We start from the raw sequence: 15,186 nt of genomic DNA on the forward strand, positions 1-15,186 counted from the left end.
TTGAAATACATCCACAGGTACACCTCCAATTGATTCAAATGATGTCAATTAGCCTATCAGAAGCTTCTAAAGCCATGACATAATTTTCTGGAATTTTCCAAGCTGTTTAAAGGCACAGTCAACTTAGTGTATGTAAACTTCTGACCCACTAGAATTGTGATACAGTGAATTATAAGTGAAATAATCTGTCTGTAAACAATTGTTGGAAAAATGACTTGTGTCATGCACAAAGTAGATGTCCTAACCAACTTGTCAAAACTATAGTTTCTTAACAAGAAATTTGTGGAGTGGTTGAAAAATTGGTTTTAATGACTCCAACCTAAGTTTATGTAATCTTCCGACTTCAACTGTATAACGTAATTCATCTGACACGTGGTTAAGCCTTAACACAAGCTCTGCATACCTGGAGTCATGTCCTCCAGTGCTGATCACATATTTATCATCATAGGAGAAGCGAATGTTGGTCACGTGTGCCGAGTGCCCAAAGTAACGCTTGTGTTTGGCCTGCAGAGGATCAAAAGATGTATTAAACATTTGGAGCAGCCACAGCCAACAATGTCTGCTCTATGGATTCAGTAACTACATATATTTTTTAAGCTATCACAGTGATATTGTTGAGAGGAAGTGAAGCGCTCACAAATTTCTCAGTGCATGGGAAGTCAAAGAGCTTGACCAGCCCAAAGTCGTCCCCGGTGACCACGTTGAGTCCGGTGTGGGAGACACAGGCACAGTTGACGTCAGCCTTATCAGCATTCCGTGGCCAGATACCCAGCACCTCATCTCCCAGGATACTGAGAAGAAATGAGGGAGAGGAGCCATGCTCAGACTGCAGAATATGCTGCACAAAACCACAGGCCTGCCAGTAAAATACTGAGATAACATTGTTCCACCACAGAATAGCCATTTTTGAGTTTCATCCAAGTCAATTGAATTACTATAGTACATTTCTCTCCTCAGTAGTAAAACATATGTATACTATAGAAAGAAAGAAAAAAGGATTCCTGCATACTACTAAAGATCTCAACCAGACATTAGCTTGTTTCCCATTACAATGTGGTCTCAGGGAAATTTGTATTATTATGTACGTAAAGCAGTGAGACTTATTATGATATATTACATTACATTATGGCGGTTAGGGGAACTAATGACAAAGGTTAGGATAACTTCCATAAAATGTTAGAATTTACGTAGCAGGTTAGGTGAATTGGGTTAAGTTTAGAATAAGGGTTAGCTAAAATGCTACAGTTGTCCCCGATGCGACTCGGAACGAATAGCCTTTGGATTGCTAGACGGTCACGGATTACGCCCATCCATCCTCTCCAACCAACCTCCCTACTTTTGTTTCTGTCTAAAGTAACTATACTATTAGTAGATATCATACGTCTTGGAAGTGCTCAGAAATATGTAAAGTATGTTTCGAATGGCTCTGAGACCAGGCTGCCTAATAAGTACGCTACTGCTTATATGCAGAATCTATTTTTAACCCATTAACCTTGGGAAGACTGATGTTAGAGGGAGTTTGGGGTCTCTTCATGAGAAGTGGACAGTGACAGCTGTGCTGCAGACAGTATTGATTGACCCCTATTATTCCATTGATCAATAACAGACACCCAAACACAACTACAAAACAACATGTCTGGGTGTGCCCCACTAAACATCCGTACGCAAACGTGCCCAGATGGCTTCAAAGAGCCTAAAGCTCAAAAAAGTTGAACCAGCAATGTATTTGTATTGCTTTGGCTTCCCATATTGCAATGTCCCTACCCGAGTGAGCTGTTATGTGTAGCTCCCATTGTTGACGCAATACCTCAATAGTGTTACCGTGCAGTGCTTGCGTTCTTTACTGAATATGGAGCTCAGTTTTGATTTTAGAGAGTATGTGGGTTTGATTGAATTCCAGTGACTACAACTAATCTTTCTACCTGGTCCAGGTGGCCCAGGTGATCCTGTCAATCACAGTCTGTTCTGTCACAATTTTCCCAGAAGGCATCTCATGCACCTGGCGCTTATAGTTTCCTGTGGACACCTGTAGACACACAGCCAGTGACACGTCAGAACACACACTCATGCATATGCACACACAACCTCTATCAGATGTCGTCATATTATATCACTCTGAAATCAATCAGTCATCTATCTACCAGCACTGTCTGCACAGCTCAGTCTGCACAGCTAGGAAGGGAAAAAAATGTATGAACCAAAACATGGATTTAGGCTGTGATTCAATCAGACCATGGGTTGTCGACAATGTGGCTTTTAAAGGCAATTAACGATTGAGCCGACAGATACAGGGTTTACTGTAAAATCTCTGTGAACGCGGGGACATTGCCGCATTGTAAAAAACCCACAGTCAGATTGAATCCCGGCCTTACAATGAAATCGTAATGAGCTTAGTCCATTATATAACTTCAAATGGACTGGGAGGACCTTGGCCAACTATACTGGTCCATCCCCTTCTGTGTCCTGCCTCTGTCCCTTCAAGCCACAGACACATTTGTACTTGTAATTGTACGCTGAGGTCAGGTTAAATTTAGCAGGCCAAGTCACCATCTTACCCTGTTTCTGATCATGTGCCAGTCACATCAACATTTCAGAAAAGGTGCAAGGGTCTCCATAACAGCAAGGAATGAGTCTATAGAAATACCTCAGATAGGGTTACTTTGTAGCATAATGATGCGTGAGGTTACTCTAGAGCAGCTCCAGACTACTGTTAAAGGTGCTACTCACAGGTTGGAATCTTTTTGTTGCATTGTTTTTCAGAAAATTTCCATAATATATCTGCCGCTAATAGTGGAATGATAGTGTTTCACAGTATTACTTACCCACCAGTGTTGTGATTGGCTGTGATATTCGCCACTTGATTTCTCCCGCCAGAGCGGCATCTGTTGTCAAACTGGGAAAGCAGTTCTGACTTTGTGGCTGTGTTATCTAGTGGAAATCGCTCTGTCAATTCCAGGTTGCTAAAATTCGCTCAATTTCAGTTTATATGAGAAAACAAGCATTGAATTGTTTAGAGAATCATCATACCATCTAAATCGCTGTGAAATATATTTTCTATAGCAAAAAATATTGTTTTAAAGCTATTTGAACCTGGTGGACAGTTTTTACAGCTGTTTGAGGCTGGTGGACCAAAACCGGAGATACTTCCGGTTTTGGTCCACCAGCCTCAAACAGCTGTAAAAACTATATTTTGTTATTGAAAATATATTTCACAGCGATTTAGATGATACAATGATTTCCTACACTATTCAAGTGGTAAAACTGTAGAATTTTTCCAAACAGGAGTGATTTTCACTAGATAACAAAGCCAAAAAGTCAAAACAGGTATCTCAGTTTGACAACAGATGCCGCTCCAGCGGGAGAAATCCATAGGTGAATATGACAGCCAATCACAACACTGGCAGGTAAGTAATACTGTGAAAACACCGTCATTCCACTATTTAGGGCAGATATTTTATGGACATTTCAAAAATTAAAATGTAACAATTAAAAAAAAAAAATCCTATGTGTAGTACCTTTAACTAGAAGGGCACTTGGCTAACACGCCTGCCATACATGTGTGTCTAAATATAGGTTTTTCCACATTCAGTATGCTTTGAAATGTATATATGAGTGTCCATCATGGTGAGAACACACTGTGCAACATGATCAAATGGTCAAGAGTGCTGTATTAAACACAACATAGGTTGTAGATTTAGCTCAATTGGTTTCCACAATAATCAAATAATATATTGTTTTTTTTTACCATTCGAACATAATGACCTTGACAGCAAAATAACATTTAACTCATTCCACTATCTATTTTGTGTGGTTTTAGGACACATGTAGTGTCTATCGTTTATTTAACAACAACAGCTCTCAAGTGAATTATCATATTCAGCCTGTTTTTAAACTATCATGGTCAGTGTATCATACCTCAATGAACATGCTGTCTGCAGAGAAGTCCATCTGGATAACAAAGCTGGAGATGTCCTTACAGTAGCCCACACGGTTTAGCGAGGGGCCCAAGGTAAGGTCGTAGAGGTCAACCGTACTCTCCACTGAGCCCACTGCCAGGAGGTGTTTGTCTGGACTGAACCTGAGAGGGTCACACAACAGACATAATATATATATAGACAGACATCCTCAGAGTTCAATGGTCATTGACTGGCCTTTAACTGAACCAATGTCATTTCAAATGAGTTTACTTCCCCTTTTTAGTGAAATCAGAATTTGAAAAATCCCTTTAATGTTTTTTTAAGTTTTTTCCTTGGTTGTAACCAAGGGTTAAATTGGGAATTCAGTGGTGGGGGGAGTCATATTTGGGTTGAGCCAGGGTTAAACAAAAATCTATGGTTTGAGTTATGCCAAGATTAAGCTTAGGGTTATGCCAAATCAGGGTTATGGCTGAGGCAAGGGTTAAGGTTAAACCTAGGAGAGGGGGTGACCTCGACAATTTATTGTTAAAACATGAGGCTGCCTGGATCTTTAATTTAAAGACCCTTGCTCCCCTCGGTCTCAACGTTTACAGACACCTGTGTGTCCTTTGACACTAAATAAACTAGTGATCCGCAGTGTTTGTCATTATACCCTGATGAAGACAGCTTGTCTGTTGAAACGTTGGATATTAGGTTATTCAATTATTTCATCTGAGCTCCTAGAGTGTGCGGCTCTCCTATTATTTCTCAAGTGAACCGGGGTGTGGACATGAAGATAGGGTTAATTAAGGTTGTGGTTGAGGCTAGGGTTCAACTGGGATGTGTACATTAAGCATGGTCAGGGTTGTGGTTGAGGCTAGGTTTGAACATGGATGTGGACATGAAGCTAGGGTTAGGGTTAGAGTTGTGTTTGATGCTAGGGTTAGAGATGTGTTTGATGCTAGGGTTAGAGTTGTGTTTGATGCTAAGGTTAGAGTTGTGTTTGATGCTAGGGTTAGAGTTGTGTTTGATGCTAGGGTTAGAGTTGTGTTTGATGCTAGGGTTAGAGTTGTGTTTGATGCTAGGGTTAGAGTTGTGTTTGATGCTAGGGTTAGAGTTGTGTTTGATGCTAGGGTTAGAGTTGTGTTTGATGCTAGGGTTAGAGTTGTGTTTGATGCTAGGGTTAGAGTTGTGTTTGATGCTAGGGTTAGAGTTGTGTTTGATGCTAGGGTTAGAGTTGTGTTTGATGCTAGGGTTAGAGTTGTGTTTGATGCTAGGGTTAGAGTTGTGTTTGATGCTAGGGTTAGAGTTGTGTTTGATGCTAGGGTTAGAGTTGTGTTTGATGCTAGGGTTAGAGTTGTGTTTGATGCTAGGGTTAGAGTTGTGTTTGATGCTAGGGTTAGAGTTGTGTTTGATGCTAGGGTTAGAGTTGTGTTTGATGCTAGGGTTAGAGTTGTGTTTGATGCTAGGGTTAGAGTTGTGTTTGATGCTAGGGTTAGAGTTGTGTTTGATGCTAGGGTTAGAGTTGTGTTTGATGCTAGGGTTAGAGTTGTGTTTGATGCTAGGGTTAGAGTTGTGTTTGATGCTAGGGTTAGAGTTGTGTTTGATGCTAGGGTTAGAGTTGTGTTTGATGCTAGGGTTAGAGTTGTGTTTGATGCTAGGGTTAGAGTTGTGTTTGATGCTAGGGTTAGAGTTGTGTTTGATGCTAGGGTTAGAGTTGTGTTTGATGCTAGGGTTAGAGTTGTGTTTGATGCTAGGGTTAGAGTTGTGTTTGATGCTAGGGTTAGGGTTAGAGTTGTGTTTGATGCTAGGGTTAGAGTTGTGTTTGATGCTAGGGTTAGGGTTACTGCCAGGATGTGGACATGAAGCTAGGGATAGGTATCTGGTTCAGGGTTAGGGTTGAGCCAGGAAGTAGACAATGGTCTAGTCAAAGTGCAAGAGCCCAGCTCCAGGTGGCTCCTATCTCTCCTCAGTTCTTGCCTGATGTCCTGTATGGCAGCACTGCGGTCTCGTTTCTTGGCCCACATCTTAAGTGAGTTGGTGAGGAGGATGATGAACTCCCCATTCTTCATGCCCACAGACACCATCTCCCCATCAGGACTGTAGCTGGCACACTTGGCTGGGTGGCCCAGGCTCACTTTGTTCAGCAGTTTCTATCAAGGAAACAGACGGCAGGGTTGAAGATAACAAAACATGAGACATAGCCTTAGAATGGCCACATACCATCCTAACTAAATACAGGTGCAAAGGAAACCAAGAACACAAATAAACTGTAATTTGAGATTCAAAAAAGTTTTTTCAGCGAATAAATTATGAAAGACATTCAATGTAAGTGCAAATGCAACTCAGCAGACCATAGTGTTTCTCTGTGCTGTACCTTGTCGGCCAGGTCCCATATGCGGATGGTTCCGTCGTCACTGGCGGAGATGAACAGGTCTTTAGAGGGGTGGGTGGCCAGGCCCCATATCTCGCCCTGCATGTGACTGTTGATCAGGATGTTGGACGCAGCATTTTTCTCCCCCACCTCAATGATCTCACCATCCTTTGTGCCTACCAATATCTTACCCTGGTAGACAGGCACACAAGAAGGTTACTGTTTTTGACCCTTCAAAAACCATAGTTGAAGCTATAGATGTAAAATAAACTTAACTTGACGTGAAAGACTGGTTCAAATAACATGTCACATCTCCCATACTACTACCGTAAAGGTGGCTAAAGCTGCTGGGTAGGCTATGAGCTTCTGAAGGTTGCCACAGTATGGGAAGAAAGCCAGCAAAGCCATTTCCAAACAAATGACTCAGCTATCTTTTTTCGATTGAAAAAATAAGTGATTTTATTCGCTGCATTAATACCTTCTCTGACCTTGAATATCCCAACTCTGTAACAAAATGTATGTTCTGTTGCAGTGCAATAAACAAGGAGCAAGTGTGTATGAAAGAGCACCAAATAGATTGTGCAGTTATAAAGGCCCAAAAATTCTGACTCAAAACCAAGTCTTATCTAATGTCTAATCATCAGTCTATCAGATGAGAAGGTACCATTCTGTTTTTTAAATAATATAGCTAGCTAGTGTACTGTATATTTATTTCCAAAGGGAACTTTCAGGGAGTTATTTTCAGGTTTAACATTTGCTGTATGCATACTTATAGTCCTTCCCACTGGGGTGTGTGCTGGCTGTGCTGAACTCACCTTGCCTCGGCAAACGGACCTCACACACTCAACAGTCTGTCCCGTCTCAAGCTGGAACGCTCGGCAACGTTTCATCTCCTGGTCCCACAGTTTCACTGCACCGCCCTCCTTTGTACTGAGAAAGCATGTGCCGTGCACACACACATTTTACAAACCTTGCGGACACAATTGATTCCTGTTCAAAATCCTATTTTCCCTAACCCTAAACTGGGTCTGTGCCCCATCTTGGCCACCCCATTCAAAATGTTCTGGACACACCACTGAATATACAGTTGAAGTCAGAAGTTTACATACACGAGTCATTAAAACTTGTTTTTCAACCACTCCACACATTTCTTGTTAACAAACTATAGTTTTGGCAAGTCGGTTAGGACATCTACTTTGTGCATGACAAGTCATTTTTCCAACAATTGTTTACAGACATATTATTTCACTGTATCACAATTCCAGTGGGTCAGAAGTTTACATACACTAAATTGACTGTGCTTTTAAACAGCTTGGAAAATTCCAGAAAATGATGTCATGGCTTTAGAAGCTTCTGATAGGCTAATTGACATAATTTGAGTCAATTGGAGGTGTACCTGTGGATGTATTTCAAGGCCTACCTTCAAACTCAGTGCCTCTTTGCTTGACATGATGGGAAAATAAAAAGAAATCAGCCAAGACATCAGAAAAACAATTGTAGACCTCAACAAGTCTGGTTCATCCTTGGGAGCAATTTCCAAACGCCTGAAGGTACCACGTTCATCTGTACAAACAATAGTACGCAAGTATAAACACCATGGGATCACGCAGCCGTCATACCGCTCAGGAAGGAGACGCGTTCTGTCTCCTAGAGATGAACATACTTTGGTGTGAAAAGTGCAAATCATTCTCAGAACAGCAGCAAAGGACCATGTGAAGATGCTGGAGGAAACAGTAAAACGAATCCTATATCGACATAACCTGAAAGGCCACTCAGCAAGGAAGAAGCCACTGCTCCAAAACCGCCATAAAAAAGCCAGACTACGGTTTGCAAATGCACATGGGGACAAAGATCGTACTTTTAGGAGAAATGTCCTCTGGTCTGATGAAACAAAAATAGAACTCTTTGGCCATAATGACCATTGTTATGTTTGGAGGAAAAAGGGGGATGCTTGCAACCCGAAGAACACCATCCCAACCGTGAAGCACGGGGGTGGCAGCATCATGTTGTGGGGGTGCTTTGCTGCAGAAGGGACTGGTGCACTTCACAAAATAGATGGCATCATGAAGCAGGAAAATTATGTGGATACATTGAAGCAACATTTCAAGACATCAGTTAGTAAGTTAAAGCTTGGTCGCAAATGGGTCTTCCAAATGGACAATGACCCCAAGCATACTTCCAAACTTGTGGCAAAATGGCTTAAGGACAACAAAGTCAAGGTATTGGAGTGGCCTGCACAAAGCCCTGACCTCAATCCTATAGAAAATCTGTGGGCAGAACTGAAAAAGCATGTACGAGCAAGGAGGACTACAAAACTGACTCAGTTACACCAGCTCTGTCAGGAGGAATGGGCCAAAATTCACCCAACTTATTGTGGGAAGCTTGTGGAAGGCTGCCCGAAACATTTGACCCAAGTTAAACAATTTTAAGGCAATGCTACCAAATACTAATGGAGTGTATGTAAACTTCTGACCCACTGGGAATGTGATGAAATAAATAAAAGCTGAAATAAATCATTCTCTCTACTATTATTCTGACATTTCACATTCTTAAAATAAAGTGGTGATCCTAACTGACCTAAGACAGGGAATTTTTACTCGGATTACATGTCAGGAATTGTGAAAAACTAAGTTTAAATGTATTTGGCTAAGGTGTATGTAAACTTCTGACTTCAACTGTATCATCATCATCATGGACACAAGAGGAGAGTGTTAGCCAGTGGAATTCCAGATGTGATTTTGGTGCTATTTTGTGTTGTTGTTTTGGTTTGATAAGGAATGGTGTTTTAATAGGATCATTGAGTGGATCATCAGTGGTCATGCAGCAGTGGGGTACTCACGGCCTCTCCTTGCCCCCTGTGACGATGAGGCCGTCTCTCAGTGTGGTGTACATGGTGAACACTGGCCCGGTGTGGGCTTTAGCCACGACACGAAGCAGGAAGTGATCTCTCCACACGTACACATCCCCGTTTATGGCACCTGTGAATGTTAGGTTATTCTGGAGGAAGAGAAACCACACAGATAGGATCACAAAACTTCAAATGTATCTCAAATGAATCACAGAAAACATGGTTGATTATATTAGCCCATTAGTCTAGGGTAAATCAAATCCATTAGGGCAAATTAAAGAGTTTAGTTAAAAATTCTGTCAATACTCACAGCACCGAAGGCCACAGACAACATGGTCTGCATCCTGCCATCCTCCACTGAGCCCACCACTCCCTTTTTATACATGAGAGAGCCTCCAGCCAGTGTCCAGAACTTGATGTGTTTGATGCCAACAGACACAAACTGAGAATCGGAGTCTGGCCGGAACTCCACTACAAAGATCCTGTCTGGATGGCCTCCTTTACTGGTCACTTTAGCACCTGGACAGGGGAACACACACACAACCACAAACACACTTCTAAGACCTGCTATTTACAGTTTACTGAATGATATCTAACAACATTGTTACGATTAATTATCACAAAAAATCCACTTATCACAGACCAATCTAAGTTGTAGCCTACCACCATCTCAGTGTATATTACCAGGGTCAGAATGGCTCACCTTCCTGCCAGCGCCACACAGTGATGGTGTGTTCAGGCTCCACCCCCACAGAGAGCAGCAGCTTGCCTGTGGCGCTGAAGTTGACGTAGCCCACCCCCTTAGTGTGAGAGCAGCGCAGGATGGACAGTGTCTGTTTACTCATTGCGTCCCACACGTGGATGGAGGGAGTGGTGCCTGCAGTACAGAGAAAAAGATCATACTCTGATCAAGTATATAGGGATGCAGCATGGAGCAATAAAGGCCAAATAATTGTCTGTAGTAGATAGAATGTCTCGGCAGAGTCTAGGTTGAATCAATATGGAACAATACAGAGGAATAATTACTGGACAAACTAAGGATAGAAAACAGAGGACAGCCCACTGGGAAAACTGTAGGAGAACAGCAAGGAAAGGGTAAAACTGTAGAACACATCAGTACAAGGGGCAATCTGGAAGGCGTTTTACCTGGTAGGTCTGTCACTTCACCTGTGGTGTGTGAGCGATGGGAAATTAGGCAGCAAAATTACAATTGAAATCTAAAGTGAGTGCTTTATCAGATGCTGCTGAGGACATTATGATATAAAGCATCAATACAACTAATTCTAGCACCAAACAAAATGAAAATGTGCCAACGCAGACTGAACTGGTCACCAAAAATGGCCCAGAAAAATGAAAAGATGATAAGGCATTCAATATCTAGCTCTTTCTCTCATGTGCACACATTCAGCCCACGCAAAAATGCTACGAATAAGTACATGCAAAGTACATATAAACACAACCACAATCAAAATTAAATTAAACACGCTCATTCACAGCAGTACAGGACATACCAATCTGTCCTGTAGCGATTACATTTTTGTATTTTGGATGTTGATTGACGGTCAAACAGAGGATATCATCTGTATGTTCCAAGTAGAAACTCTGAGTCCCTGAGGAGAAATAGCATTAAACACAGAGTTCATCTTCATCTTATCATGTACATTCCTATATATCACAAGCCCTGAAGTTAATGTTGAGTATGGTATCCAAAAGTGTGGCCATGTAGCTGTACCGGTGGTGAGGCTGTGCACCATAGCCGTGGCTGCTGTGTGGAAGACAATGTCGGCGCCGTCGTTGAGGTAGTGAAGGTTGTTGCGACAATCAAATCCCCTGAACCCAAACACGTGGTCCAGAACCAGGTCCTGAAAGTACACACATCACTGACCAATCACATCCCACTGTGCACCAAACCTTCCCAACACTGTTTCATAACAAACAGTGAAAATGTAACATGAACATGTAAAATAGGATGAGACCGACGTCAGAGTTATTCAGAGTTCACTTTAAAACCACTGTGAGACAAACCTCAACAAGCTTCTTCTTTTTGGTGATATTGTTCTTCTGTAGCTTCTCTGGTTGGGGAGCAGCTCGGCTAACAGGAGGCCTGCAGAGAGTAAACAGGTAGAACTGCCTCACACAGCTGATATATTGGACAAATATATTATCATGTTTACCACAGATCTTCAAAAAAAAAAAAAAAGTAATGTTTTCTCAGAACAATTTCATTATAGGACACAGCAATGGCACATAAAGGATAGATTAGGCCACGTTCTAAAGAGGCTGTCTGGTCTGACATGAGGCAGATAGAAACAAAGAGAGGAAGAAATATAAAAGAGGGCACGTGAGAAAGAATAGACCTATGGAGTAAGCTGCAGCTTGAGCAACTCAGAGAACAAAGCAGCTACAATCAGTCATATCACTCTGAATAGAAACATTGTTAAGCAGTGCTACAGTATATCATTGCTTGTTCATCACTCATAATAGGGCTTACTGCTTATAAATACACAAACATTCAGTGTGCCCCATGACACTATAGATACTACACAATGTCTACAGACAGATTCAGTGCTACATAATGTATGGAATAAATTGCATACATCAAATTAAATTGTCCCATTACATTTTCCACATGTATGAATTTTGGCCAGCCGCTGCACACACACATATCACCAAGGTGACACATCACATTCACAACATAGACAAGCGTCAACTTTCACATAAGGATTACACTAATAATGACACATCACACCAGTTGGCTGAGGTTACATTTAACATGTATGGCAATGAGCCACAGAATGAAATTCCACTCAGTCAGTCTAGGAGCTCTGCACTGCCGCCTGCAGCACATGTACATCTGCCTCTCAGTGAGGCTTCCCTGTATTTTCCTCTCTCTCTGTCACCCCCCTTACTGTGATTGTTTTCAATAAATGTTTTATAAAAGAAACAAAATCACTTCATAGCAAAGACCAATTTCTCAAGTAAGAATTTTGCTAGGACTGTCTGGGAGTGGTCTGAGTGAGGAGGGGAAAACTGAAAACGAGCTGTTATTGGCAGAGAGGTTTGGAACTCTTTCTTATTGGTCTATTAACTCATTTACCAACTGGTGATGTCACCTGGCAGGCCAAAACTCCATCCCAATAGGCTTAAACATTCAGGTGGTTTTTCAAACAGCTCTTACACTGAAAGTGCATTAACATAATTTTCACAATATTATTACAATCGCATAGTGTGGAAATACAGTATATAGAAAACAGGAAAATCACTTGGTTGACTGCACTGGGCCTTTAAGGTGAGTGGAATTCCACCCTCCTTAAAAATTAAGTTATGGGATGTGTTGTAAAATTAGATTTCCTAGATGGTGTTGGTTACCACAGTGATGTGGCCTTGCTGAGACCTGAGGTCCATGGTCACACTTAGGGTTTAACAGACTGATCTTGTTAAACATCTGACTTATATTGGGGTGTCAGGTAGCCTAGTGGTTAGAGCGTTGGTCTAGTAACCGAAAGGTTGCAAGATCGAATCCCTGAGCTGACAAGGAAAAAATCTGTCGTTCTGCTCCTGAGCAAGGTAGTTAACCCACTGTTCCTAGGCTGTCATTGAAAATAAGAATTTGTTCTTAACTGACTTGCTTAGTTAAATAAAGGTAAAAATATCAATACTATTGATATCTGACACAAAAACACAGGGCCATTAGAGGAAGAATAGAAGTTATTGCTCCTAAACATTGGTTGTCAAAGGTTCACGGAAATCTGTACATGCTTCCGTGCGCACAGACAGAGAGTCTACAAATGAACAGAGAAACACATATTAAAGTAGACGATGAGGTTAAAATCCCACAAGAGGTTGAACAGTGCAATGACGATGCAGAAGGATTAGTTATACAGCACCACCACTGTATGCATTTTGTATTTGATTTATTTATTAAGAATCCACATTAGCTGCTGCCAAGAGGTATTGATATGTTTAAACCACCGAGCTGTCTATTTAAATGACTAGCACACAGCTCAGACACCCATGCGTACCCCACAAGACATGCCACCAGGGGTCTCTTCACGCAGTTGTATTGTATAACTACAACCGTGTCAAACAGTTGCACAAGACAAGGTTCCAGGTCACTGGTAAAACACTATAGCCCAAAGGTGATAGCTGTGATCACATACATACATAGTTTACACTCCTTACAGCTGACAGACACTACCGTTCTTCTCTGTTTGTCTGAACAGCACCTTATAAGCATTGTCTGGATGACCTTGCATGACAGGGAGTTAATATTTCCATCATTTACTTTCTCCGGTTTCATTCTGAAATCAGACTCCCTCTTCCCCATATGTTTTAACAATATTTTTTGGTGACGGTGTCTACGTGCTCTGAAATGAGTTCAATCAGCATATCAGAGTGTAGCGTTGCCACACATAACACCACAGATTGAATATCTGTACAAGTGTAGTAACTAACTCCTGCGGACTGATTGCAACATTTTTCATGCCGAGACAGGATTGTATGATCATACAGTGACATGAGTTTGGGACATTGTCTAATTCCATGTCTCTATCTGAACAGAAAAAAAAGATGACAAGAAGAATCCACCCCCTGGGTGTGAAACTCTGCAGTCTGGATGCAGAGATGCAGTTGTGATCAGATGGGAACGAGATGAGCCGACTGTCACCATGCAGGACAAACATACAGAACAACAGAACATCACAGAGAAACAGAGACACACTTGGACCTGGAGCCACAGTTTACACACAGTGTGATAGACACAAGTAGCTCACTTTACCTGGATCCCCTTGAGAGCAGTGGACAGAACCAAGTGAAAGGTTTAGAGGACACAGGTCGGAGCCCGAGGGGACTCACTATACTACAGTATAGCTATAAGGCTCATGCAACAAGCAACCTGGAGAGCTATTTGACTGTCATTTTTGCCTGCTGCAAACCATGCTCTGACTGTTAGCATACTGTCAGCATGCCAGAAAGAGAGAGAGACTGCTCAGAGGAGAGGTGTGGAATGAGAGAGTGTCCCAGTCTAAAGAGCAATAAGGGGAGGGGGTCATACCCTGGGGTCCCTGTGCAAACTGTGCAATAGCACTCCTATGAGAGGGGGGAGGAGGAGGGGCACAGGGAGAGAGAAATGCATCAGTGCCTCTCTCGTCACCCAAGGGGTTATGGGAAAACAAGGTCCTGCGATGTTTGGGGCCCCACAAGAGGGAGTGAGGAAGAGAGAGGGGGAGAGACAGAAACAGAAAGAAAGGTCTCCTCCAGCACCACTTGGTAGATCATTACTGTACTCTTAGTGCTCTCTACACCCTAAAACAAAATATATTATTGTGATACAAACGACACAAAAATGAGAATCTGAAATAAAATGTGTTATTCATGCAATTCCCATGGCTTCATGTTACTCAGAATTTGAGGCGTTTGAGCAAGCTGAGTGATATGAGGACCCATAGGCTATGGGAGGTTATGCCCATGGTCCAAATAAATAGATGACTACAAAATGTTTCAGACCTGCCTCCTGTAGTACCATTATAGGACATAAATGAATAAACAAACACTTTTAAATTTACAGGTACATAGGTTAAAAAGGAATAATAAACACAGATTTCCTTTTCTTCCATTCTGTTGAAAAAGCAACACCATACTCTATTGAATGTTAGATATTTTAGCTTCTGCCCACTCTACTACTATCCTTGTCCTGCCCATCTAAAGCCCTGTTTATAAACCTGGTTCTAAAATGCTTCCTTCGTCCTGCTCTTGTCCGTTTACACTTTACAATCAGATCACAATGTGTCTTTTAATCATCTACACCAGTCTAACAATGTGGGCACAATCAGAATGTGGACAAGATCAGGACAAAGGACGCGTGTTAGCACCAGGTATAAATGGGACTTAATGTATGGGAATACCACCCACATCCACATCCCATAGCTAGCACAGAATGTATGCATTAGGTCATACTTACTTGACAATGCCCTGCCTCCAAAGGAATGCAAGTTAAAACACAATAGAGATATTAGCTGTTTCTGCAGACAGAAGTGTGCCCCAGAGTCATGGGGATCACAGATAGTAAG

At 41.8% G+C, this 15,186-nt stretch overlaps 1 protein-coding gene across 4 annotated transcripts in view; it reads right to left on the minus strand.

The window, feature by feature from the left end:
- Positions 1 to 15,186, minus strand: part of LOC129858493 (echinoderm microtubule-associated protein-like 6) — an 86,965-nt gene that overhangs the window by 3,689 nt on the left and 68,090 nt on the right. Inside the window, exons 28-42 of one of the 4 annotated variants that reach the window (XM_055927766.1) lie at positions 15,078 to 15,092; positions 11,144 to 11,222; positions 10,851 to 10,980; positions 10,630 to 10,728; positions 10,265 to 10,285; positions 9,822 to 9,995; positions 9,429 to 9,637; positions 9,110 to 9,267; positions 7,086 to 7,200; positions 6,274 to 6,462; positions 5,877 to 6,049; positions 3,916 to 4,078; positions 1,923 to 2,026; positions 638 to 791; positions 404 to 504 (exon numbers count right to left, since the gene is read on the minus strand). In XM_055927766.1, the coding sequence (XP_055783741.1) occupies positions 404 to 504; positions 638 to 791; positions 1,923 to 2,026; positions 3,916 to 4,078; positions 5,877 to 6,049; positions 6,274 to 6,462; positions 7,086 to 7,200; positions 9,110 to 9,267; positions 9,429 to 9,637; positions 9,822 to 9,995; positions 10,265 to 10,285; positions 10,630 to 10,728; positions 10,851 to 10,980; positions 11,144 to 11,222; positions 15,078 to 15,092 (1,884 nt within the window). The remainder of the gene's footprint in view (positions 1 to 403; positions 505 to 637; positions 792 to 1,922; positions 2,027 to 3,915; positions 4,079 to 5,876; positions 6,050 to 6,273; positions 6,463 to 7,085; positions 7,201 to 9,109; positions 9,268 to 9,428; positions 9,638 to 9,821; positions 9,996 to 10,264; positions 10,286 to 10,629; positions 10,729 to 10,850; positions 10,981 to 11,143; positions 11,223 to 15,077; positions 15,093 to 15,186) is intronic. The other 3 variants (XM_055927775.1, XM_055927784.1, XM_055927793.1) reach the window with 3 other exon arrangements.

The sequence above is a fragment of the Salvelinus fontinalis genome, chromosome 1 (genome assembly GCF_029448725.1).
Source record: "Salvelinus fontinalis isolate EN_2023a chromosome 1, ASM2944872v1, whole genome shotgun sequence".
NCBI classification, from domain to species: domain Eukaryota; kingdom Metazoa; phylum Chordata; class Actinopteri; order Salmoniformes; family Salmonidae; genus Salvelinus; species Salvelinus fontinalis.